The 22905-nt window shown below is 40.0% G+C and overlaps 2 protein-coding genes across 3 annotated transcripts in view; one reads left to right on the plus strand and one right to left on the minus strand.

Annotated features, from left to right (window-relative positions):
- Window positions 1-12089, plus strand: part of CMTM4 (CKLF like MARVEL transmembrane domain containing 4) — a 38996-nt gene extending 26907 nt beyond the window's left edge. The window contains exon 4 of the mRNA XM_031615369.2: window positions 351-12089. Within this exon, the coding sequence (XP_031471229.1) occupies window positions 351-524 (174 nt within the window). The 3' untranslated portion in view covers window positions 525-12089. The remainder of the gene's footprint in view (window positions 1-350) is intronic.
- Window positions 12090-12872: 783 nt separating this feature from the next.
- On the minus strand, window positions 12873-22895 carry CMTM3 (CKLF like MARVEL transmembrane domain containing 3). Of its 2 annotated transcripts, XM_031615366.2 has the most exons (5): window positions 22460-22895; window positions 17264-17419; window positions 15805-15900; window positions 14910-15027; window positions 12873-13838 (listed from the first exon to the last, which is right to left on the minus strand). In XM_031615366.2, exons 1-5 carry the CDS (start codon window positions 22883-22885, stop codon window positions 13810-13812), a joined length of 825 nt encoding a protein of 274 aa, XP_031471226.2. In that variant the 5' UTR covers window positions 22886-22895; the 3' UTR covers window positions 12873-13809. The 2 variants fall into 2 exon arrangements, with proteins under 2 accessions (XP_031471226.2, XP_031471227.2); XM_031615367.2 differs by lacking the exon at window positions 17264-17419.
- Window positions 22896-22905: the final 10 nt, after the last annotated feature.

A 22905-nucleotide genomic window follows, 5' to 3' on the forward strand; every position in this document is an offset into this window, starting at 1 on the left:
CTGATAGTCTAGTCTGGCCGTCTCTTCTCTTGTCATTTGTTCACTGTCAGGTGCATCCTGAGGAATGAATGAACTGTTTGGATGAAGAGCCATATTATTATTACAAGAGGTTCTTCCAGTGAAGTTGCATTGCAAGGTGTAATTGTTGTGTTTGTAGACAAAGAACTTAGTTTTCTTGGATCACTGATCTTAGTAGCTTTCACATATTCTCTAGTTCATTGAAGAAGAACAACATCAGTCTTATAGGCTGTGATAATCCATCAGTGCAAGTAAAGCAGAAAACTAAACTCCTCAGAAATTTGTTATGAAACTACAATTATTGTTTTCAAAAATTGTCTTTCTACTTGTAGATATTTGGTTTCTTGGCAATGGCAGTGTATGCTGTGAACACGTATTTAGCTATTAAGAAGTGGCAAATGAACAGCAGACAACAAAGCACTCGGCAGACCAGTGATTACATACGTGCTCGGACAGAATCCAGAGAAGTAGACCATCGCCCGGAGATTCAGCGTCTGGATGCATGAGAGCAACATCTAGATGGGACTGCAAAGGGAGGAGAGAAGTGCTGAACTTGCTCATGGAAGAAAGTGTTTTTTCTTTAAGAAAGAAAAGGAAAATCAGATAGTGGCAAAGAATGCCTAGCCCAGATATGTGCAGAGAAGCATCAAGTCAGAAGCTGTTTTCATGAAAGCAGTGAATGTTGGCCATTCAAAAGCAAAATCTTTTCAAGACATCCACATATATATACATATATTGTATATATTATGTATAATATATTATATATATGTTCTGAAGTATGTTAATGTTTTGGAATAACTGCACAGAACTTCTCTTCCCTTTTCTAAGAGCAAGCTCTGAATATACATGTTCTGCCACTGTTTCTTCATCTGTCATAAAAACTAAGACCAGAGCTATCTTTTTTGTTTAATATAAGAAAGAAATCCACCAGGAGCAAATTTAATCCACATGAAAAGGAAGTGAGGGGCAAGTAGCAATAACTTTAGCTATGTATCGTGTCCAGCAATGCTCTGTATCCTTCCTTGTGCAGCCTTGGCAGTGCAGTTCAGTTCTCATCTGCAAGATCGCACACCAAGTCTTTTCTGTCTTCTGGTTGTTGATGTAATGCTGAGGCAGTTATCCTTTGGATTATTCGCAAATCATCACATGCAGTTCGTGCCTGACCTTGCTTGTATCAGAACTCGTGCAAGATTAGTATATTTTATTGAGTGGTCACCACAGTGCATCCAGTGCAAGTATGTGAGCTTTCTGCTGATATTGGATACATGCTCTTTTTCATTCCAAAATGGTGGAGGGTGGAGGAAACTTGGGAGGCAGGGTGCAGAAAGAGGATGCTGAGGGGCACAGTGCTAAAGGGGAGAGGATGAATTGTCATCTGGTAAACCTGCGTTCCAGTCATGCCTTTTTTCTTTTTTCTTTTAAGGTTCAACCTTTCTGAGAAGCCTAGGGTAAGCAGTAACTAGCAAAAATTTGTGATATCAAGTGTTTCTAAGATTGCAATACTGTGATTCATCTGAGATGCTGCTTCTTTAGAGGATTACTTGTTTTTTCTCGAATTAAACTTGGTAGTAGGCAAAATTTGTTTTTTGAATTGGATATATCTGCAAACATTTTTTGTAATATTTCTTTCTTGAGGAATGGTTTTACCTAATTGAAGTTTTTTTGTTTTAATTTTACTTGCAGTTAAGATAAAGGTATTTTCTCTAATCAAAACTTGAATTCTGCGGTAATCACTTAAATATTTCAATACTTTTTTAATGATTGGTGTTTTTTAATCTGTGTAATCCATTATTTGACACCAGAGTTGAACTTTGTATTAACCTTGTTTAGCTGTACTCTTAAGTGATTCAGCACAGTTAACTTCTGAACAAAAGGCAATACACTGCAGAAGGGTGACTTTTAAATTCATAAAAGTATGTCGTACCAAACAAAGTCAGTACAAGTGCCTGGGCTTCTTTAATATTAGAAGCAATGGAGGGTGTTCCAGATTTGAACCTTACATTGCAATTCTTGGGTCAAGCAATGGAATTACACTGACATGTGGAAAACTGGTAACAAAACCAATGTCTTTTCATTTTTCATGGGTTTTATGTCTGTGTTGCGTTTTCACTTAAAATTAAGAGTTATTAATGGGGTTAAAGAAAACTTGCCTTTTTAGACTAATAATGGTTTTCCAGTTACTGTGTTAATGTTTTATTGTTGTTTGTTGAAAGTTAGTACCAAAGGTAATGTCAGCTTAAAAAAAAGATTAGAACTAGAAGCTAACCTCTGTTGTTGAACTGAGAGCATCAACATTTTATTAAGGTGGGGTCTCACCAGGATTAATGAGTGTTTTATGAAATGTAAATGACAGTTCCATGTTCAATGTGGCATAAGTTTCTTGAAGTCAGTATAGTTGCTTTAGCCCTTCAGTTTTTCAGGACTCCACTTGAAAGTAGCACAGACATATGCAGACTGGAGTTGTAAACAGATGTTAAGGCAGTTTGCATAAACATTATTAAAAAAAATGAAAAAGCCTTATTAAAATACAGAATCTTGTTCTGCAGAAGATGGATACTTCTGGAATGGTACCTGCATCTGAAGTTAAGAAACAGAAGTTAGGTGTCAGGAAAGAAGTTAGGGTAAGCATAGACTTTTCATTATGAGTATATTCTGATGCTGGTTAATGAGAGGACTGCAATAGCACGTATGAAGGAGAATGTCCTGTTCCTCTTCTGTCCCTGTGATGATTCTGGTTCACTAATTTCTCAGAGGTATGTATGGGAGATTTTGTGCATCTGCAAGTTTGTGAATTTGGTATCTTGCAAATCCATACACCTTTCCTTACCTGGACAAAGGATAACTTTGCAGGGCCTGTTCTGGATTGAGATCGCAGAAAGCTTATTATCTTTAGCTGGAATGACAAATGCTTACTTAGTATGAATGATAGTTATATTTCTAATATTGTATAATACTTCATCTTATAGTGTAGTATAGCTGTATGACTTTGAGTGCTATTACATGGTAAATAAGTTTTCTGAGTTGAGAACAGTATTTATTACTTACAGCACTCATGACTTGAGCTTAGCACAGCTTTCAGGGTAGAATTCAAAGAGAATATGATTTTTAAAAAATTTTTAAAAGAACTACTATCTGATACACTTTGTAAACAGGAAGACAAATGTAAATTTGTAATTTCCTTATTTTGGGGACCAAAGATGATTTTAGTATTGTACAGTATATACTTTCTTAAAATCTAAGTTAAGCATTTATTACTCTACAGAGACATTATTTGCTATCTGGATTATAGAAAAGGGAAATAAAGTAGCTATGAGACAACTAAAATTGGAACTCTTGAGTTCATTTAACAAAAGCATTCTTCATTCCACCCCCTCTACAGTTACAGTTTCATGTGGTGTATCGAAGAAGAAGCGGTAATCTTTTGTTAAGATTGTTATCAAACCTGCAGCATTAAAAGAGTAGAATTTAAAAAAAAAAAAAAAAAAAAAAGAAATTGTTACGGAAGAAAATGAGTCAGAAAGGTTTTTTGATTTGCTTTTTTGAAATTTGCCTAGAAAAGTGGCACTAAATTACTTCTCCCAGCCAACTAGTCTTGCTGGCTTTCCTTAGTTTCAAGTGTGCTGTTTAGCTCTACAAAGGGATCCAAAAACCACTGTAAATAAAAACAACATGAAAGCTAAACAGATGAGTCTCGTGGGAATAGGATGCTTGAAATGGTAATGGCATTCTGATTTACCCTCTTAAGTCAAAACTGAGCCCTCAGATTTGCCATCACCATGTATTTCTCTGTGTAGAAATGAGGGTAAATGTTGCATGCTATGCACAGGCATTGAAAGATGAGTTAATGTGAAATGATTGGAGCAACAGCACAACTGTTGTGTGGTGGTGTAAGAATAGGTATTTTCCTGTTAATACTCTGTTCAGTTTGGGCAGCCTTAATTCAGATTTCTCATACGTTCACTTGATGATATGCAAATTGTCTGCTATAGAAGTAGGTTTCTTAAATGATAATTAGGAATGATTTGACAGCTTAATTGCTTCCTAGTAGAGTTGATTCCTTCTTAAACTCTGCTTGCTCCTTTCATTTTGTAAATTCATGCCTCATCTGTCTTGTTTTATATCTAGTTTTTGTTAACCATTCTGCCTTGATATGTATAGTGACTGCTTCAATCTGAAGAAGATAAGAATAGTGTGTTCCATGTCCTGCTTAAGTACGGTACTTTTCCCATCTGTGATAGCTTATGATGTTTGGGGCTGGATCTGCTGAGGATTTTTATTTTTTTATTTTTTTCCTTTTCCCCTGTGGACTTTGGAAACCATCTGGCATAATACTGCTTGTGTTTCTTCCTAAGTTTCCTATAAGAGCCATATGCTCAGAGGTTATTATTAGCATCATCTGCCATCTACCTCTGCCTTTTCTGAGAGACAAGGTGCTGACCTTTGAGATTTGATGCTTGTGTCTCAGTCTGTACTGTCCATCATTGGCTTTATATTCAGAAGTATGGCATCAGCAGTGAGCTGTGCCTTGGAAACAACTCGTTGTCTTCTGTTGTGTCTCTTAGGTGTGAATTTAAATAAAATCAGTAACGTGGGGTGCTTCTTTATAGGCTTCATCCTGTGATTAATTGTTCATCTTGTGATATTATCTAAATTGTTTTCATGTATTTGTTTATATTTCACTGTTAAGTCTAGAAAGAAGAGGGGAGAAGTGAGGAAAAAATCCAATTTGTTAATTATGTATTTCTTTTCCCCCCATGAATTACATCGTACCATATGATGATTGCCCCCTCTTAGTACAGCAGACTTGCTGTTTCTTAAAGTGCTGTGAACCACACCAGGAGAATTGATCTGCTGTGACCTGTGTGTGGACTGTTAAAAATTGAGTTAACCTTTAATTTTCCATAAACTTCTAGGACCCTAAACAAATCTGCCATTTACCATCTTTGTGCTGTTTTGGGAACATGCAGGTACAGCAAATGCTTATTTAATATGTGGCTTTATAATGCAGCTCCCCCCCCCTTCTTCAGTCTGTGTTCTGAATCTGCTATTTTCTTGTCCTGTGATGTACTTGTAAGCATTCCTACTTGTGTTGGTTCCTTTTTTTTTTTTTTTTGACCAGGGAGTGTTTGTAGGGCATAAACCTCTCCATCTTAGTAGCAAATAGTGTAGAATTTGCAATAGAAGCAAGTAGTCAAATTGGGTAGAACATAATGTGCTCTCTCCTGCTTCGATGAGATACTGAACAGTTTTGTATGTGAAAATCAGTCACAGTCTTGTGCTGAAAGCTCGGGAGCCAAACATCCTGAGTTAGGATAGATGAAAAATTAGGCACGACTATGAATTTGAGATGTAGTAAAGGTCAGAAGGAGAGAGAAAACCAAACTTGATGTTCAGTAACCTGGCCTTTTGAAAATGAGAAGGAAAAACATCTTCCTCACATCTTAGTGGAGATGGAGACGTTTGGACTAGGTTAAAAAGAGAAGTGTTCTTATCTCCCTAGTTCCAGGGCTGGCCATACAGAATGGTAGGAGAGATTTGACACCAACGTTGTTAATGGTGTGCCTTAAAACTTGAGGTATGTTGGCAAATAATGTGATTACCTAATGACTTCTACTCAGCTGAAGTGTAGCACTTGGTTCACAGTGGCCTGCAGGACCCCTAGGAGCTTACGTCAGGAGGACTCTCTGTACCTGGAGGAAGACATTCTTTCAGGCTGGGATTTCTGCCTAGTCCCACTGAGACGAGTAAAGCTGTCGTGTAGCATTCCTGAGCCTGGGACTTTGATTTTGTTGTTTATAAGATAAAATATGGTTTGTTTGGAGGGCTTTTTAACCAACAAATATCAAAAGAACGTGGTGATGTAGATATGTATTTTAATCTTAATGGCAATGAAAGTAATTGTTTTCTATGAAATGAAATGGGTACAAAACCCAGCAGAATGTTCTGCTTTTTGCCTTAACACTTTCTGGAACAAAAAATTCTAGCTTTATTTTAATAGAAGGAGTTGATTAAAAATGAATTCATACAGATATTCAGGAAATCTCTGAGTTTTTTGCCTGATATTTTCCATTTTAACCACTTACTTAAATTGATGTTTGATAGAGCCAGAGGAGTACTGCCCAGCCTGAGAAGGTTCCCTTGTTGTTTTGATCTTATTTTTGCATTGTATTTTTAAAATCTGCCCATAATTTAGCCATTTGTATTCTATAAATAATCTTTCTTAAAATCTGCTTACACTGTGATTTATAGAAGCCTTTAATTTCGAATATACAACACAATCAAATTTTCTTTTGGGAATATTCAGCTTTAAGAATTGTTCTTAAGTGTGCCCAGAAGTAAAGGTTGTCTGTTTCTCACAAGAATGTGGTGGGGTGAAGTTCCCTATCCAGAGTCCCAGTCAACTCTTCCGAAAATGTGCTGGGTGGGTGACTTAGTGAATTGCCTTTAAATCTCTGTGGGTTAATAAATATTTTTTTTATAACTAGCCACAGGTATTCCTTTTTAAATTATGCTTGGCAAACAGAAGATATTTAATTTTATATACAGTATACATAGTTACCTTGATTGACATATTTATAACAGAGCTTTGAGTTTACTATTAAGGTTTTATCTGTATGCTGTGGTCTTCATGGGTAGAAGTTATAAAAAGCCAGTTAGACTACATGGAAGGATATGGAAACTATCTTCATAAATTCAGAAGGAGGACATCAGAGCATTTCAAAAAGCAATAGCCAGACCTTACTAAGAGTATCTGTTTTCTCTTGTTTTTCACTGGGGCTGGTCCCTGCAGCTATTTTAGTAACATCTGGATGTGAGTAACAGAATGAAATACGACTGTCTGCCTTTTCTGACTGTCAAGGACTATTGTCTAGAATATGGGAAATTTCAGGGTATTGTGTTTGTTTTGCTTTGGACAAATGTCTCAATAGACATATTTAGTTAAAACCTTCATGTGTTTGAAAGAAAATACCTTCTATTAACTAGGCTGATTTATCACTTTTGGTAACCTTTTAATCCCAAAGGATTACAATCAAAGTACTTTTAGCAATGTTACATTTACCCAGATGTCTACAGGTTAAAGTGGTTCTGGCTAGCACCCTTTTATTACAACAATTGCTACCTTCATTTTCTACTGTTTATACTTTAATCTCAAATGTTTACCGGTTTCTCCTTGTTGGATTATTGCAGAGGGAGGGTGTATCTTAGCACTACAGTTCATCCAGCTTTAACTCATGTCACAGTTCTAGAGTAAGAAGATATTGTGACTTACATATAGTGGCCAATTTATTGCATTTTAAATGATGTCTGTACTTAAGATAAAACAGTTTTGACATAACAAATGACTTAGCTAATCATTTTATCTGTCTGGGCTTCTGTGTTACTGTCATTTTGAAACTATTTGTATATGTTGAAGTTTGTAAGGGTTCGGGAACCCACGCTAAAATAGTAAACTATGTATTTATTTCTCAATCTTCAATTTATTTGCTCAGTTATGATTTGAAAGTTGAGACTTTGTATGTCTTTTCACAGAATTGTAAACAAATACCGAAATACTGCTTCACCTAGGGTGCCTTCCATGTGTGGTATAACACCTGTCATTCACAGCAATTGAGATGTAAATTTATTAAACCAGTAAACACTATTTTTGTAATGTGAGTCCCTATTATATCTCTGGTTTTGTTGTGCTTTGTTTCTGCTGAAACAGTTTTATTGCTACTAGTCGTTGTCTTACCTCTGTGTGCTGTGCAGCAAATTTCTTCTCAGAATGTGAATCAGAAGATTGTCTCATTTTTTTGCCCTGCTTTGCCTTCAAGTGCTACCTGAAAGATGAAGTTGAAGCACATTGCTGAAGTGAAGGTATTTCAGCTCTGTTTCCTTGACACATGTATAAAGAAGTGCTCAGTGTGGGATCTCCGTATCCTTGGTGCTAATTTGGGCTCCTCTAGAGAAACACAGTAGATGCAGTCTAAACATTCCTAACAGTAGCTATATGTATGCTTAATGGTGTCTGAGGAAGGAACATCTGGGCCTGGATGTAAGACTTGTCCCTCGTGTACAATTCCTATACTGACAGATTTGTAGTTGTGAACAGCTCAGAAATGTCAGTCAAAGGCAGTGGGTTAGAGTTCCATCCCTGGGCTGAGCAAAGGGGGTGCAGTTTTTCTTCTGACTTATCAGTATGCTTCTGCTATGTAATACCCTTGGTGTTTTGCTTTTGAAGTACAAAAAATTGTAATATATTGCCAAGGAAAATCTCTTTAAGTGTTCAGTATATGCTGCTGCAAATGCAGAAACTGGCTCTTTTGTCCTTACTCAGGCAAAGTTCCCCATTGACTTAGGAGACCGCAGGATCAGGCATCCATTTATCACCAAAAGCATGTTCTGATTCAAGGATTTGAAGAATCTCACAAGCTAACAAATGTTTGTATAGAGCCCATGTACAGCCTTGAAGCAATCTCACAGTATTTGGTAAGTATTTTTAGTGTTTTGAATTAGATTGCACACAGACCAGCTGGTAAAATCAGTGCTGTCTGTAGAAGTACCAACTGGCTGTGATCACTGTCTTGTCAGTATTAACAGCAGTAGCTTACGTGTGTAAGGATAGCATCTTCCAGCTCTGTTTGTGAATGTCATGCTGTTAATGTGTGAACAATGTCAAAGGCAACTGTACAAGAAAACACAACCCCTACCTTGTTTTTTTTATACCAGTAATGGCTTTTCAATATGTTGTGCCCTTGTTTTCTGTTGGTTTAAAGCTAAACAAAAACACGTTGAAGAATCATCTTGGAATACAGCAGTCCTTATTTTAAAAATCTATACAATTCTAGCATAATTTAAACGGTGTATTTATCAGTTTAAAATGTCAATTTACTTTTCCAATCTTTTGTATATGGGCACGTTACTTTTTGTAAATTTTTAATTTAGAGGTCTTTGTCGTTTTTCCTTCTGATATTTGAAGATTTGAGCTCTGTGGATTTTCATGGTACTCTTCTGATTATGTCTTCGTAGTGTTTAAAGTCTGTATTTTTGTATGTAGGGAAAATTGTAGTTTTCTAACACTTACTTTGATCAATATAGTATGAAATCATTTGTGAAGGACTTCCTGTTTAATAAATGGACATATTGAAGTACTAAAAGATTGTCTTCATCTGTAAAGGCAATATGTAAACTCAGTGTTATGGTTGATTAGTTGATTATCCAGCAAGCGTGGTTGCTAAATGCATTTTCTATGCAAGACAATGTCATAGAGTTATTAAAAAAAAAACCAAAAAAACCCCCCCCAAAAAAAAAAGAACGAACAAAAAAACCCCAACCAGCTGAACAAAAGACTTCTGCCTGAGGTTTCTGTGACTCTGGAGGTTTCTGTGGCACACTGGAACAACAAAACAAGTATTTTGGGTTTGCAGCATTGTGCTCTGGACTGAGAAGAGATTTGAGGATTGAAATGTGCAGTGAGTGGGTAGTGCTCTGCCATCTCCTGGGCTAAAGGTCACGTACCTTACCTTGATGTGACCTGTATTTTGGGTATTCAGATGGCTTTGGTGCATAGGTGGCTGAGTGAGTGTTGTGGGAATGTGGATTGCATGCTTGAAAGTCTGCAAAGGAGGATAAGAAGTTGGGGGGGGGGAGGTGACATTAGTTGGGGTGTGTTCAGTGAACTTTTGTGGAAGGATTCACCACAGACAGATGTGTGCTTGTGCATTTCTTCACCAAGATAGACTGGTTCATTTTGCCCATGTAGAGTGGTCAGCAGTGGTAGGTTTTAACAAGTTGTGGTGTTGCATCTGTTGGACTCGCCTAGGGATCAGGCCTTAATGTAACTGATGCTGTTCAAGAAACCAAATGGTCAGTGCTGGATGTAATGGCATGTTGCTGCTGGCATGGTGTTCTGTGGTCAAGAGAAGCTTTATCAGCTGTGGAATAGAACAAATCATTTTTATTTTGTCTGTCTTTTAAACACAGAAGACTGACTGACTTCTCCTGGGAAGACTGTGATTGATTTCTTATTTATGAATGTAGAGGATTGGGCTAGCAAAACGTGATGGACAACATCCAAAATACATAAAAGCACAAGTATTGCCTGATTCAGAATGAATGTTGGTATCACTTCTCTTTTTCAAGGTAATAGGTGGAAAAATGAAGTTCTCTGAGTGCATGTGATCTTTTTGTTTTACCTTCTAAGTCTTACACAGCATTCAGAGTACCGCGACATCTCCCAGTGAAGGTGATGCAGTGGAGGTGAGTGTGCTTTATTTTTCTAAACAGTTCTGTTTATTTAGAAGAAGCAAGAGGTGTTTGCATCCTGACTTTTAAACCAGTACTCGTAAAAAGGAGTCCCAGATACCTTCTAGGAAGACTCTCATTCTCAGTGCTTATGTAAATTTCTTGTGCTTGCTTGACATAAGCTCACAAAGAGTTCCAAGGCTTGCTAGGTGAATCATAAAAATATGTTATGTACCTTGTCTTTGCTTTTAGGGGACAGTTTGTATCCTGATTGTTGAAGTCACTTTTTTAATCTCTCAAAAATCAAAGTTATAAGCTGCCTGTTAGAAGCTTCATCTGAGCCTACGAGCAATGCGATGCCTTGTTTTATGTACACAATTTAGAAGTGTAGGTGTCAAGAACGTGCATTACCAGTATCTGGCTGTACATACTCACTTCCTGATGCAGACCACTGCTTTCCTAGCAGGGAAGATGCAGCTGTAAAATATAGGCTTAGAAAATTGTACAGTGAACAAAAGCGTAATGAATTAAAAACATCTGCTTGCTATGCCAAGCATTAAATAGTCATCTGCTTTTATGCACACCAGGCTGGTGAAAGCATGCTTCTCAAATACCACGTGGGCTGAGATGGGTCGCTCAGTAGTACCTTGGAAATTATGTTGTTAATTGGAAATGTAAGGCTTTCAGGACTTTGAAGAACATAGGTGAAAAGCAGCCTGAAGTGGAGTAATGTACAGCGTGTGCGAAGGACAGAGGAGCCTGAATTGAAAGGGTGTGGGAAAACGTCTTCTGAATTCCCAGGCTTCACTATTGCTGAGCGCTGTTCAGCATGCACAGAAATTCAAAATGGAAATTGCTGAGTTCTAGTTGTAATGAAGGCATACATCAACCTGTATGCTTTTTTGAACAGCTCCTGTTTGGAATGAGTGTTGTTACTGAAAAGACACGTTCAGTTGTGATACTGCTGGCACACCAAAAACAAATAAGACTACCCAGCACAGGCGTAACATTTGGCTTGTGTGGAGAGTGTGGAGAAACCAGTGCTCCCACTCCTTTTGATCTTTACAGTCTAGAAAACAAGCCAAACAAAAACCAGGCAGACTTCTGCCATCCACCGGACTTTAAAGTATTGGCTTTAAAGGAATTATTTTTAATTGGATTTTCTTTTCTGAAATGCTGTTCATAAAATACCCAAATGCATTTTATTTCAATCGTGGGAATAGATCTTTTTATTTAAAAGGCTGGAATCAGGCAACCACTTGACCCTGGGAGCTAACTGCTTAGAAATAAATGACATCATCACATGCTTGAATTGTCTGAACAGGCAATTCAGCACATGCCTAATGAAGTCCTGAAGCAACTAGTGAGCAAGCCTCTTTTTTACTGTTGATTTTGAGTATTCTGATGTGTAAATTTAACAAGCTTTTCTAGTGATTGTGTGTCTATGAAGGGTAAACCCAAAGGGGAATCTTATTTTTCTATGTTGTTATTTGCCAAATAAGATGTATCTGATGCCTACTAAATATGCTAAAACAAATGCTTGGTTATTTATTATTATTTGCTTAAGTAAGGATGAAGATTCTCCTTGCAAAATATGTAACCACACGTGATTGGCTGCCAGTGCTGTCCTCTGCATCTCCAGAACACAGTGTCCTTTGTGACAGAGTTGCCTGAAATAGTGTTATTTCAACTGTTTAGAGGGAAGGATGAGATGTTTAAGTAAAGACACCCAGTGTTTCTATTAAAAGAGATTTAATCCAGCATGGTTTCTAAATATTAATCATGTACTAGTTTCTGGCTGTGGCATGCAGTACACTTAAAAAAAAAAAAATACAAAAAAATACAAATCAATTGAATATAAAAAGCCCAGATCCCCTGATGTCACAGTGAGTGTCAGTAAAACATGACAACAGAGAGGAAAGAAGTAGAGGATTTCAAACAAGACAAGGTCCAATGAGTTCTTTTCAGAAAAGCAAAGATTGTTTATCACATTTGGAAGCAAACGTCTGGTTTGCTTTTATTCCTTCAGTGGTCTGAGAACAGGAGTTGTAGAAGCTGCCTGGTAGACATCTCCAGATCTGGCCAGCACCTTCCCAAGCACCAGCTCACTGTCAGGTACCGTGCTTTTGCCTGTTAGCAGCCAGCTGCCAGCAGGGAATTGGAACTCAAGCAGTCATTTTGTTCCAAATGAAATCTGCTTTTGCTGTTTTAGCTCTGTTTTCATTTATTGTTAGTACCGTCTGCTCTCACTTTAAGTATTTTTTTTAAGCAACATGTTCTGCTATACTAATTATTTTAATGTATACAGGTTTCTTTGAAACATACCTGCTGTCATATATGAGAAGCATGCCATGCTGTTTCCAAGTGATACGTGCTTACATGTGGGCACGCAACTTGCAAGTTAGGTTGTGCTACCCATGAAAACATGTTCTTGTAAATTCAGGTTTTTCCCAAAAATATTAAAGTAAATCTTGTCCTTTCACAAGGGTGAAGGCTGAGAAAATGGATTTTGTGCAGACATTCTTTAGTTTGGAGGTTGGCTTTTTTACCTCTTCACAGTGGGAAGGAAATTGCCCTCTGGAGGTCCAGGTATCCTGAGTTTTTTCTGATACAATCATCTGTTTTGTGGACCCAGCAGAGCAACTACAGCGCTATTTCTCATTGGAAGACCAATGTTGGCAAGATAGAGCATGAGATCAGACAGCGATACCTCGCACGCAAACACGTGCAAGCTCTCATAGGCACATAGTGTGGCTGGGTGGTATTTGGCAGGCCTTCCTTACCTGTATGTGCAAACGCACACGTACAAGGGCTGCCACAAAAATGGTAGGAAGGGGCTGGTAAGATTCCACTTCTGTCCTACCACATATCTGTGGTGAAACTGCAGAAGATGAGAACGTGACCCCATCCAGGCAGCTTAAAAAGTGATAATGTCTGATGAGGCACTGTTACACTTTGAGATTTATGCTTGCTGCTCATTTCCAGTTGTCACTGGAATGTTATGTTATCAACATTTAGGCAGTAGATACTGATGTCCTGAAACCAGCTATAATCTATGCCTTGATGTGGTTGAGATAGTGGAATGCTCAGACTTGAGATGAATGTTGTTAGTTAATCAAGAAAAATATAAGTGAAACAGAGGCGTTCTGGGCCTCTTTTCTTTGGCACAGCAAGAAGTATTAAAGCTATAAGTAAGTGTTAAAGACTTGGAATTAAGAAAGCATGTTAAAAGCTCTGTTATAAGTTTAAAATACTGTGTTCCCATTTACTCAGCACATTGTATGCCGAACAACAAAGGGTTGTTTGGATGCAGGCCTCTAGGAGGTTGAAATCTGTAGAAGCCTTAGTTCTGTATTGTAAATCCTTATTGCTGAAAGAGTGTTTAATGGTATTGGGAATGGTCTCCTTCACCACATCACTGCCCTATGCTTTGGTGATTCCATAAACAGTGAAGCGGAAAGAGGATATTGAGGCTGAAGTAAGAGAGATGTTTCAATTGGCAGTGCATTCAGCAGAGAAGAAAGTGCTTGATTATCTTCCCTTCACACTCAGCTGGTGTTTGTTTTTTCAGTCTGAGTCAGAATCAGAGTCTTCATCTGAAATTTAAAACAAACCAAATAAAACACAATAATGAGAACAAATTGGAAATTGGAGCAGCTTTAGCTCTTGCTGAGAGAGACCTGCTGCTCCTCTGTGGGTGCCTGCTCCGAAGGATGTGGTGTATTTAGGGGAGGAGTTTGTAACATGCCTGTTCTGACTATCCTAATACAGCTTTAAATGGCATCTCAAAGGACTTGTTGGCAAAAATGCCACAACATAGACAACAGTTCAAATGAAAGAAGTTGCAAAGATACTTCTGTTAGTGTGACCACTGAAAGGAAGCCTGCTTACAATGTGCTTCCTGTACTGAAGTATTGCTCTTTGATGCGGGTCATGGTTACGCACTGCCAGTTAAACAGATCTGAAAGCCAGAAGCTCTGGGGCATTAACAAATCCCTGTGGGCATACAGAGATGCATCTTGCCCAAGTATGAGACTCAGATTGCAAGAAGCAAGAGAATTCTGTCCCCTGTTGTTGAGAGCCATGTTATGAACGTGGCTTTGTGCTGGAGGAGCAGTGTTGCAGGGCAGGGGTTCTTCACAGTCTCATCCCCAGCACAGCTGTGTGGCTGCATGTTTGCAAGTTCAAAAGTTTTTCTCTCCATCTCCAGGCCAATAAGACTCTAACTTTAGTCTAATTTTATACCCTAATCACCTGATCCTTTTCTGAGGCCATTTCAGATTGTGGGGCTTTTAATCTCTTTAACAGTCTGTTTCCTATGATCTGTTCCTTCAAATCATCTTTCACTAAAATCTGTGCTGCACAATTACTTCTATAATTGGATTTAGGAGGTTTTCAAAGTTGGACGGCACGCAACTCTGAAAAACTAAATCTCAAATTCTTGGCTTGTGTGGATCTTAATAAATTGTGAAAATTCCAGTTCTTCTGTTTTAATACTAGAGACCTTCACAATTTGGCTTAGTCGAATATTTAGTTGAAAACTTAGTACAAATGATGGTAGCTGAGAATAGAAACTCTTGCTGTTTGAGTGCTCTTGCTGACAAACAAAGGGTGAAATAGAGAAGAATCACACTTCATGCTTGTATGACCAAAAGGATTTTACCTACCTTCTGACTTGCGCCTTTCAGGGGGCTCGGAACTGCCTTGCTTGAGAAAAGTAACCAGGTCATTGAATGTTATGTAGAAATCGATAGCATACACTATTGTGGCTATAAATCCAAACACCTAAAATGGCAAAATTATTGAGATCCTTAACAACATGTCTATCAATGACAAACCAAATCAACCGAGTGACAAATTACAATAAGATCTTAGTTTTAAAATTGTGTATGATTTGGAATTGCTTGGTGAAGGTCAGTGGCTTACAGTACTGGGTGTAGTTCTTCTCTAGCTTGTCATGTCTTTGTGCAAATTTTATGATGCATAAATTATTGATGCCTATAGTCAAGTTGCAACTGCAGCAGCTGTATCTTATTTCTGAACGTGCTGATGCTGAGAGCGAAGGCTCTCTCCTGGGCAGCCCACATACAAGAGGGTAAAGTGATGACTGCTCTTGTTTCAGTTTATCTAAGCAGAATTATGCATTTGAAGCACAAAGGTGAAATAACTTATTTTGGACCATCCTTAGTAGTTACACGTATTATTATTGCTGGTTTTGCTACATTTGTTTTTTGGCAGGAACAGTTGAGAATTTATCTTTTATCTTTATATCTTTTTGGCACAGCTAGTGAAATTGCAAATCAGAATAATAATAATCAGAATACTTGGTTTTCCCACAGTCATGCCATTAACTTTGAGCAGCAGTATTAGGGTGAAAACAGCTACTTGTTGATTCAGAACCTGTTTTCCTAAATAACTGACTATTTTTTCCCTGCTTTTTAGGCAAATTCTTCACTTTGAATTCAAGTGTTTACTATTTGCAGTAGGGTCAAAATTTGTTTCTGATGCATGTTCATACACAGTTCATTAAACTATTTAAGAAGAAAGCTGACATCTACTTACTCCTGCTGCTTTGGATGCTCCATCACTGTATTTTGAGACAGCAGCGATCGAAATGGCAAAGTAAATAATAGCAGCAGTGACACAGCGCAGGAAATCCTGTAAAATAAGCAATGTGGCAGCATCAGATGAGTCTCATAATTCCAACACACATAATCCTCTGAGAATCAATTGAGAAGCTGTAAGCCTTTGGTGCTATGTCTGACTTGCCTGATGCTGGAACGTGACTACAGCATGGTACCTTGTAGTAAATGAACTGTTCCTTTGGGAAATATTTCATATGAAATGACTGAAATCTTGCCATGAGCTCCTGAGAGTGCAGCTCTGCTGGGCGGGAGCCATGCCCTGTAATACAAGCAGTGATGTGCTGGAGCAGCCTTATCTGTGAACGGTTTGATAAAGGAAGAACTGTGATTCGTAGGGCATGTGTAAATCATGTGAGCTGAAAGAATGGTATCATGATCTGTTCACAATCAGATCTGCATTTTCAGGCCAGATGGACAGGTAAGATACTGAAGACAAATCTACGAGGAGCTTGATTGGTCTGGAGTCAGAGCGAGGTCAGTTACCTCTGTTCTGCGGCTGAGTATATTGTGGTAGTGGATGTAATAAATATACAGGTGCTTTTTTTCTTAGTTCTGTATGATGAAATTGAGATTACTGTCTGAAAAACAGGCAAACTTTCATAGTCACTACTATTGTTTTATCTACCAAAGACCTTTCTAATGCTATTTTTATTGATTGAGAGCACTAATTCAAATCTCACTGGGGTAAACTCTTGCAAAGCTGTACCAAAGTGAGAGCCCAATTTGACTCCATTAGTGATTTATTTACTTTCAAAGAATGGGTAGTGCTAGATTAATGCTTCCTTTATATTGCATTTTTGAAGCAGCAGAGACATCCAGTGGTCACTGAGCAGTAATTACCTGCAACTGCAAAAATGTCCTAAAGAGCAGCCAGTGATTGTGTGAGCGAGCATCCCTCTACCAGCAGGAACAGCAGGACATCCCCACTTAACACAATCAGTTGTCCGTCAGCATGTGAGTATCTAAGTGCATGTGGATATCTGCATCTAAACAGCTTTTACCTGAAATTTTTAAAACAATTAAGTGTATGCCTCACTTTCACCATGTGTAAGAGGAGCAGTATCATTGAGACCTCAGCACTGGACAGGCTCAGGCTGATGTTGACTGCTTCTGAAAACCATCTGCCCAGAATCAGGCATAAATCCCGTGCTCTAACAAAGCAGTGCTATGTGTCAATACCTTGAAAGATGTAGAACATAGTTTAAAGAGTGCTTTGGGACCTTTTGAATGAAAGGTAAAATGGAGAAACTTCTCATCAGGCTGGCTGCTAATAGCTTTACTCCTGAATAGCTTTACTACTGAAACTCCAGTATAGTCCTTTTTCTGAAGTTATATTGTACAATTGAATCTGTGGTTATAGTTCATATTTCACTTACTGTCAAAGGCCAGTAGAGTCCTTTAAACTTCTCATTAAGTTTAGAGGCATAGGCAAAAAAAAGAAACAGTGCCAGCAGAAATTCTAGGAGTGGTGCCATCATGAACGCAGAAGCTGAAGATGCAATATAGCAGATAAAGATGATAAATGACAGCACCTAGAGTAAAGGGAAAACACTCATTATTCACATGGAATGGCAGAGTCTTAGGCAGCTGAGCAGCTTTGAAGTGTTACTGGGCTGATGATGGCATACCTTGCTTCCTACTTTTTTTTTTTTTTGCACAAAATGAATTTTGTTGTTCACTGAGGAATAAATCTGAAGTCATGTCATTTATTTCAGTGTGTGTACAATTGGCTTCCCAAAGAGCTTGGTAGATTTTCACCTGAGCCAATAGTTTGTTCTGGATTGTAAACAACTCTTGACAACATAATTCTGAAAATGCAGTGGAACTTTGCCAAGCAAACAGAGCTTTGAGCTTTCAGCCATGGCAGCTGTCATTTGAAATGCAAATCATTGCTCAGATACCAAAAGTAACTCAGCATTTCTAATCTTCTCTGAGTTGAAAGAAATTACATCTACTGTTAATGGCTAAAAAAGACAGGAGTTAGTTGTATGATTTCTCTGTCTCCCATTCCAGTTTCTCAGTGTAGACAACTGTTTTAGAGAGTTATAGCTGCCCCCTGTAGATCTATTTATTTCCATAATTTTTTTTTTATAACTTTACAAAATAACAAGAAAGTGTGTTTTCCCATTCAATTTAAATACCATTAATATGTAACGTGTAGTTCAAGGTATTGCTACAGTGGGAAAATGACCAAGGAAAATGTACTTTCACCTAAACCAGACAGTACTGGAGCGCTGTGCTGCCGTTCTGGACATCTCCAGCTTCTTTCTTGTATGTGAAGATGGAAGGTGAGGGAACTGGGGCAAAACTGAACAGTTTTCCAGTCCTGTACTTTGAGCTGGTCACCTCCAAGGGGCTCCAGTTCTACTGTCTCATGGTAGGTGCCATATTAGACAACACTTTCTGCGGCTGTAGTTATTATGTGCTGACTTACAGCTGGACTCCTGCATCCAGCCTTTCCTTTTGGAGGCACATTTTGGCCTTAGATGCTTAGAGATGGTTTTGGTTGCCATAATGGTAGGCACTGTCTGAGGAATAGATTTTAATTCTAAATTGGGATGCTTCTCACATTCTTGCTCATCTGATCTTAAAAACAGACATACTTCTCCCCCAGATGGCACCTTAGAAGGCAGATATGGCTTTCTGAATAGTGTGAATGTTCCAATTGAGATGATTAGTATATTTGCTTCATTGAATTTCAGAACTGTGGCTTTCTTTCATTGCTGCTGCTGTGTGTTCCCTGTGAGAGCATCACCTGTACCTCAAGGAATATCCATATTACCCTTGGAAGGTAAGACACTAATTGCTTTTATAAGAGTCACTCAGCCCTCAAATATACGTATCAAAAGAGCCTGTTTATGTGTAGGGGGCAAATAAGCAGCTGAGTCCTGCTGAAGTGATTTGTTAATGTAAGGAATTAACAAGCTTTTGTTCTAAATTCCAAAAGAGTTGACCAGGATGACAGTGACTGGAGTGTATTGTTTTGATTCTTTAGGACTGGGTGGTGAAACTTGAGAGGATGTGACATTTTTAGTATGAAACTATATTTATCTTAAAAGCTTACGCATTGTTCCTCTTTCATTAGGTTGTAAGAAACTGGTTTGCATCAGGGCTGTGTTCTGTCAATATTTATTCTGTTATTTGCTTGTTGCTTGCATACTCTTTGCAGCCTTACCAGAGTTCTCATACAGAAGAGGGAACTCATTTGATGTATTTTACATGGTGTGGGGGGGTGATGTTTTATTGGCTGTATTAATTAAAGTGTATTCACACTGAGGGTTTTCTCTTGCCCCTGGGGTTGCATCCTTTGAGAGCAGTTCAGGAGCCTGAGCTGTTCCTGCTACTGAGGTCAGCGTGGTTGTGGCTGCCTTCACCATGGAGCAATATTTGGATGCAGGGAGTTCCAGTTCAGCAAACAACAAAATAGGAGCCACTGGCAATGGTGTCATGAAAAGTCCCGTGAAAATGAGGCCTGATTTTTTTTATTTTTTTTATTTTTTTTACCCCTGAGCACCTCTTTTTTGTGAGGATGGGAACATACATCATGGAAACAAAACAAAAAATTAAAAAATAGTTCTTCGTAAAGGAACTTTTCTGGTATTGCATTTCAAAAAACAAGTTTTCTCCCATGTAACAATTACTTGATATTGTGCTCCTTGGCTTTTTATGCTGGCGGGCGCTGGGAAGGCAACACTTCGTCATATAACCAGCCTTCAATTTAAGGTATAAAATACAGTTAATTCCAGCAATTAAAGCAGTGTGCTCTGTAAGGGAGGACTGCTGCAGTGCTGAGGTCACAGGCAGGATATGTGAAGGCGTTTGCCTTCCCTGCGCACAAAGAACAGACCCAGTGCAGCCCATGGGGATGACATGGATGCCAGGAAACAGCTGACATCATTATGCACAGCTACACACACCCTACTGGGCTCCTCTCACTGCTCATGGCTAAATGTCTGCTGCTCGGAGAACAACAGGTTGGCTTAAATATTTTAAAAGTGGCTAATGGTGATCTCTTCTGGACAGCAGTGTATTTTGTTATTGTTTGCTGGCAGAGATAAATGCCTTAGTGGTCTCTGCTATTCGGTTACTTCTCCATTGTGCTCCTGGTGCAGGTGAAGCTCTTGGTGCCCCTGATGTAGCAGCAGGGCTGGCTGCACCCAGGGGGCACAGGGATCTTCAAGGAGGCTGTGCGCAGAGCAGGAAGGTTTCAGTCATGAAGTGCAGTTCAGAGAAGACTGAAATGAGAAAAGACAGACAGGAAAAGAAGAAAAGAACAGACGCAATGATTTCTACATTGTGCTACACAGAACGACCTCGTATGTTCATAGCATATTTTATTAGGAACAGAAAAAGTGTTTCAGAGAAGGAAGAGAGCATGGATGGTATGTTGACCTTGAAAACAGCAACTTGAGTGTTTTTAGGGAAAATGAACAGCTGAAGGCAAGGGTTTTAAAGTACGTGGAAGAAATAGTGGGATGAGAAAAGAACAGAAAAGGAAGGGTGAAAAGAAGGGGGGGGGAAAGGAACCTTGTCAGAGAGAGCAATGATTAGAAAGCAGAGGAGCCAGACAGGAAGAGTAAACAGCAGAAGGAGAGATGACAAAGCTTGTGTGTGTGTTTGATGTTACTGCTGCTTGGTGGCGGCCTGGCTGTCCCACATGGAATAAAAAATTCATAGGAAGATCAAAACAACTTCCTTTTCTGAATAAAATTTGAGAATATAATTAAGCTTCTAGCAGCAATCAGCTTCATCAGCAGCATAACTTGTTCCAGAGGAAGAGCCAGAATGCCCAGCGCTGGTGGCCCGCAGTGCTGTGTACATGCTGACGTGAAGAAACACACCCCAACACTGTGAGCATCCACTTCACAGCAAAATGTACCTCACTGCTACATTTTTTAAAAGCTGCCTTCAACCCAAGCACAGTAGTCCTGGACTACTTGAGTTTCTTTATCAGTATTCTGCCAAGGCTGAAGGCTTTCCTTCCTGAAGTAAGTCCAGATTGTCCTCTCTGTCTATCTGGACCTCAAGTAGGGCAAGATGAGGGAATAGGAATGGTTGAGTGGCCGTTGTCTTAAATGATAGCAGACTGACTGAGGCGTGGTGAATTATGACAGCTGAACTGATTGTATGCTGGCCCTTGCATTGCACAAAACAAAGCAGTGTAATGAGGTGACTCCCAATAAGCACACTGCCACTGAGGTCACTGGGCTGAAGGAATTTGCCAACTTTTGTTCCCTTTTAGCCACAGATTGAAAAGGAGAAGTAGAACCCTCCACCCCAGCCAAGATATATTTGCAAGTTGTTTTCTTTGCTTGGGTAGGAGACATTTTTCAGAATATGGTAGTAGCTTTTTTTGATGTTGAAGAAAAACAAATGACTTGGTATTTGTTTAGCTGCACAGAGAATCCCTCATCTGCAATGAGGGGATGCTGATAGTTGCATGACTTTAAAGGCTGATAGATGAAGTGCACTTCTTGTGACTTGCCAAGATGCTGGATAATAATGATGTATTCAGTAATAGTAATGAGAAGGCCTGAATAAAAGACACTGTTCAAAATCTGCACTTAGAACCCCACCCAACATCAGCACCCTGTCAAAGAGGAATCAGACATTCCGCATATAAAGTTGGTAGATTTAACAAGGACTCATCTTTAAATATTTGGCCCTATATTTCTTTAGTTGTATGCAGGCTGGATTTATTCTGGGGTCTATGGTTTTCATGGATTTCTCCTGGCCAAGCTGACACTTGGAGAGAAACTACTGCTGCCCAGAGGTGATGTGCTGTCTGAGTGGATCAGGGTGAGCTCAGGCTGCAGCTTTGGGATGGGTCAGAGCTGCATCCAGCCTGCCTAGCCCTCGGGAAGCCCTGCTAGAGGATAAATCCCCTTGTGCTAGGGCAGAACGGTTCGTATTGCTATGAGGAAGCATAACCAACCAGCACTTCCCTGAGGCCATGGAAGGGTGAGTGATGCCATGACCACAACGGTATTCCTCAAATCTATCATCCGTTGGAGATGTTACAAAGCCAGGTTGTGTGGAAGTTGTCATTTACTGGCTGTGAGATTCTATAGGGACTTCCAGTAAAAGTTATATCGTAACAAAAGTACGTGCTAATAAGCAAAGAGGAATTAATTGGGCTTTGCCGTCTTCCAAGCGTGATTCTGTCAGCCACGGGTGCTGCAGGAATGGGGCGGTGGGACCTGCAGCGGTCGGGGCGTCCTGTGAGGAGCCGACGGCCGTGCCACGAGACGCACAGCTCCCCGGCCCCGTCCCGAAATCCGGTTCGATTCATAGATACCCACTGCCCAGGCGGGGATTCTCCTTCCCTCCCACACGGTACTGGTGCACGGGTCGGACTTTCTGGTTAAAGTACGTGCAACGAAACCAGACGTTTTCAGCCAAGAAGGGGCTCGCGGGCAGTGGAAGCGTAACCTGGCTCCTGTTTTGGCTTCCGAACGCGTCGTGCCCGGCCGCCATCCCCGCCCTTCCAGCTCTGCCGATCCGCAGCGCCGTCGCCGCTCTCCGCCCTGTCCCGACCCCCGCTCAGCCGCCCGCCCGCCCGCGGCCCTTACCGTCTCGGCGAGCAGCAGCTGCCCCTTACGGGAGCACAGGAACTCCCGCGGCGGCAGCAGCGAGCGCAGCCCGGGCGGCGGCTCCGCGTTGGCCTCCGGCTCCTCCATGGCTGCGGGGCGCTCGGCTGCGGGCTGCTTTTTTCTTTTTTTTGAAGGAGGGAAGCGGAAATCATGACACTGCGGAAACGTGAAAAAAAACCCCCACAACCTTTCAGCATCCCCAAACGTGCAGCGGCTGCTCCTGGAGGGGCGGGGCGGCCCCGCACTCCCCCGGCCCGCGCCGTTCCAAACAGCCGTGACACCGCCGTGACACCGCCGGGACGGGACGGGCTCTGCCAGCACAGCCGCACAGCCCCAGCTGCTCCTCGGCACGGGGCGGCTGGCAGGGGCGCAGCGCGGGTGACTAAGCGCTAATACACGAGTCATTTTCACTTCAAGTACACCAG

Source organism: Phasianus colchicus, chromosome 13, assembly GCF_987193195.1.
Source record: "Phasianus colchicus chromosome 13, bPhaCol1.hap1.1, whole genome shotgun sequence".
Taxonomy (NCBI): Eukaryota; Metazoa; Chordata; class Aves; order Galliformes; family Phasianidae; genus Phasianus; species Phasianus colchicus.

What these genes read in the sequence shown, in the direction of transcription:
- CMTM3 (XM_031615366.2), bottom strand. Translation starts at nt 22,885, where the DNA reads ATGACTCGTGTATTAGCGCTTAGTCACCCGCGCTGCGCCCCTGCCAGC. An exon ending in GAGCATCCAAAGCAGCAGGA is followed by an intron (nt 15,028 to 15,804) that starts GTAAGTAGATGT and finishes TTGCCATTTTAG; the next exon opens with GTGTTTGGATTTATAGCCAC. An exon ending in TGAAAGGCGCAAGTCAGAAG is followed by an intron (nt 13,839 to 14,909) that starts GTAGGTAAAATC and finishes TTTAAATTTCAG; the next exon opens with ATGAAGACTCTGATTCTGAC.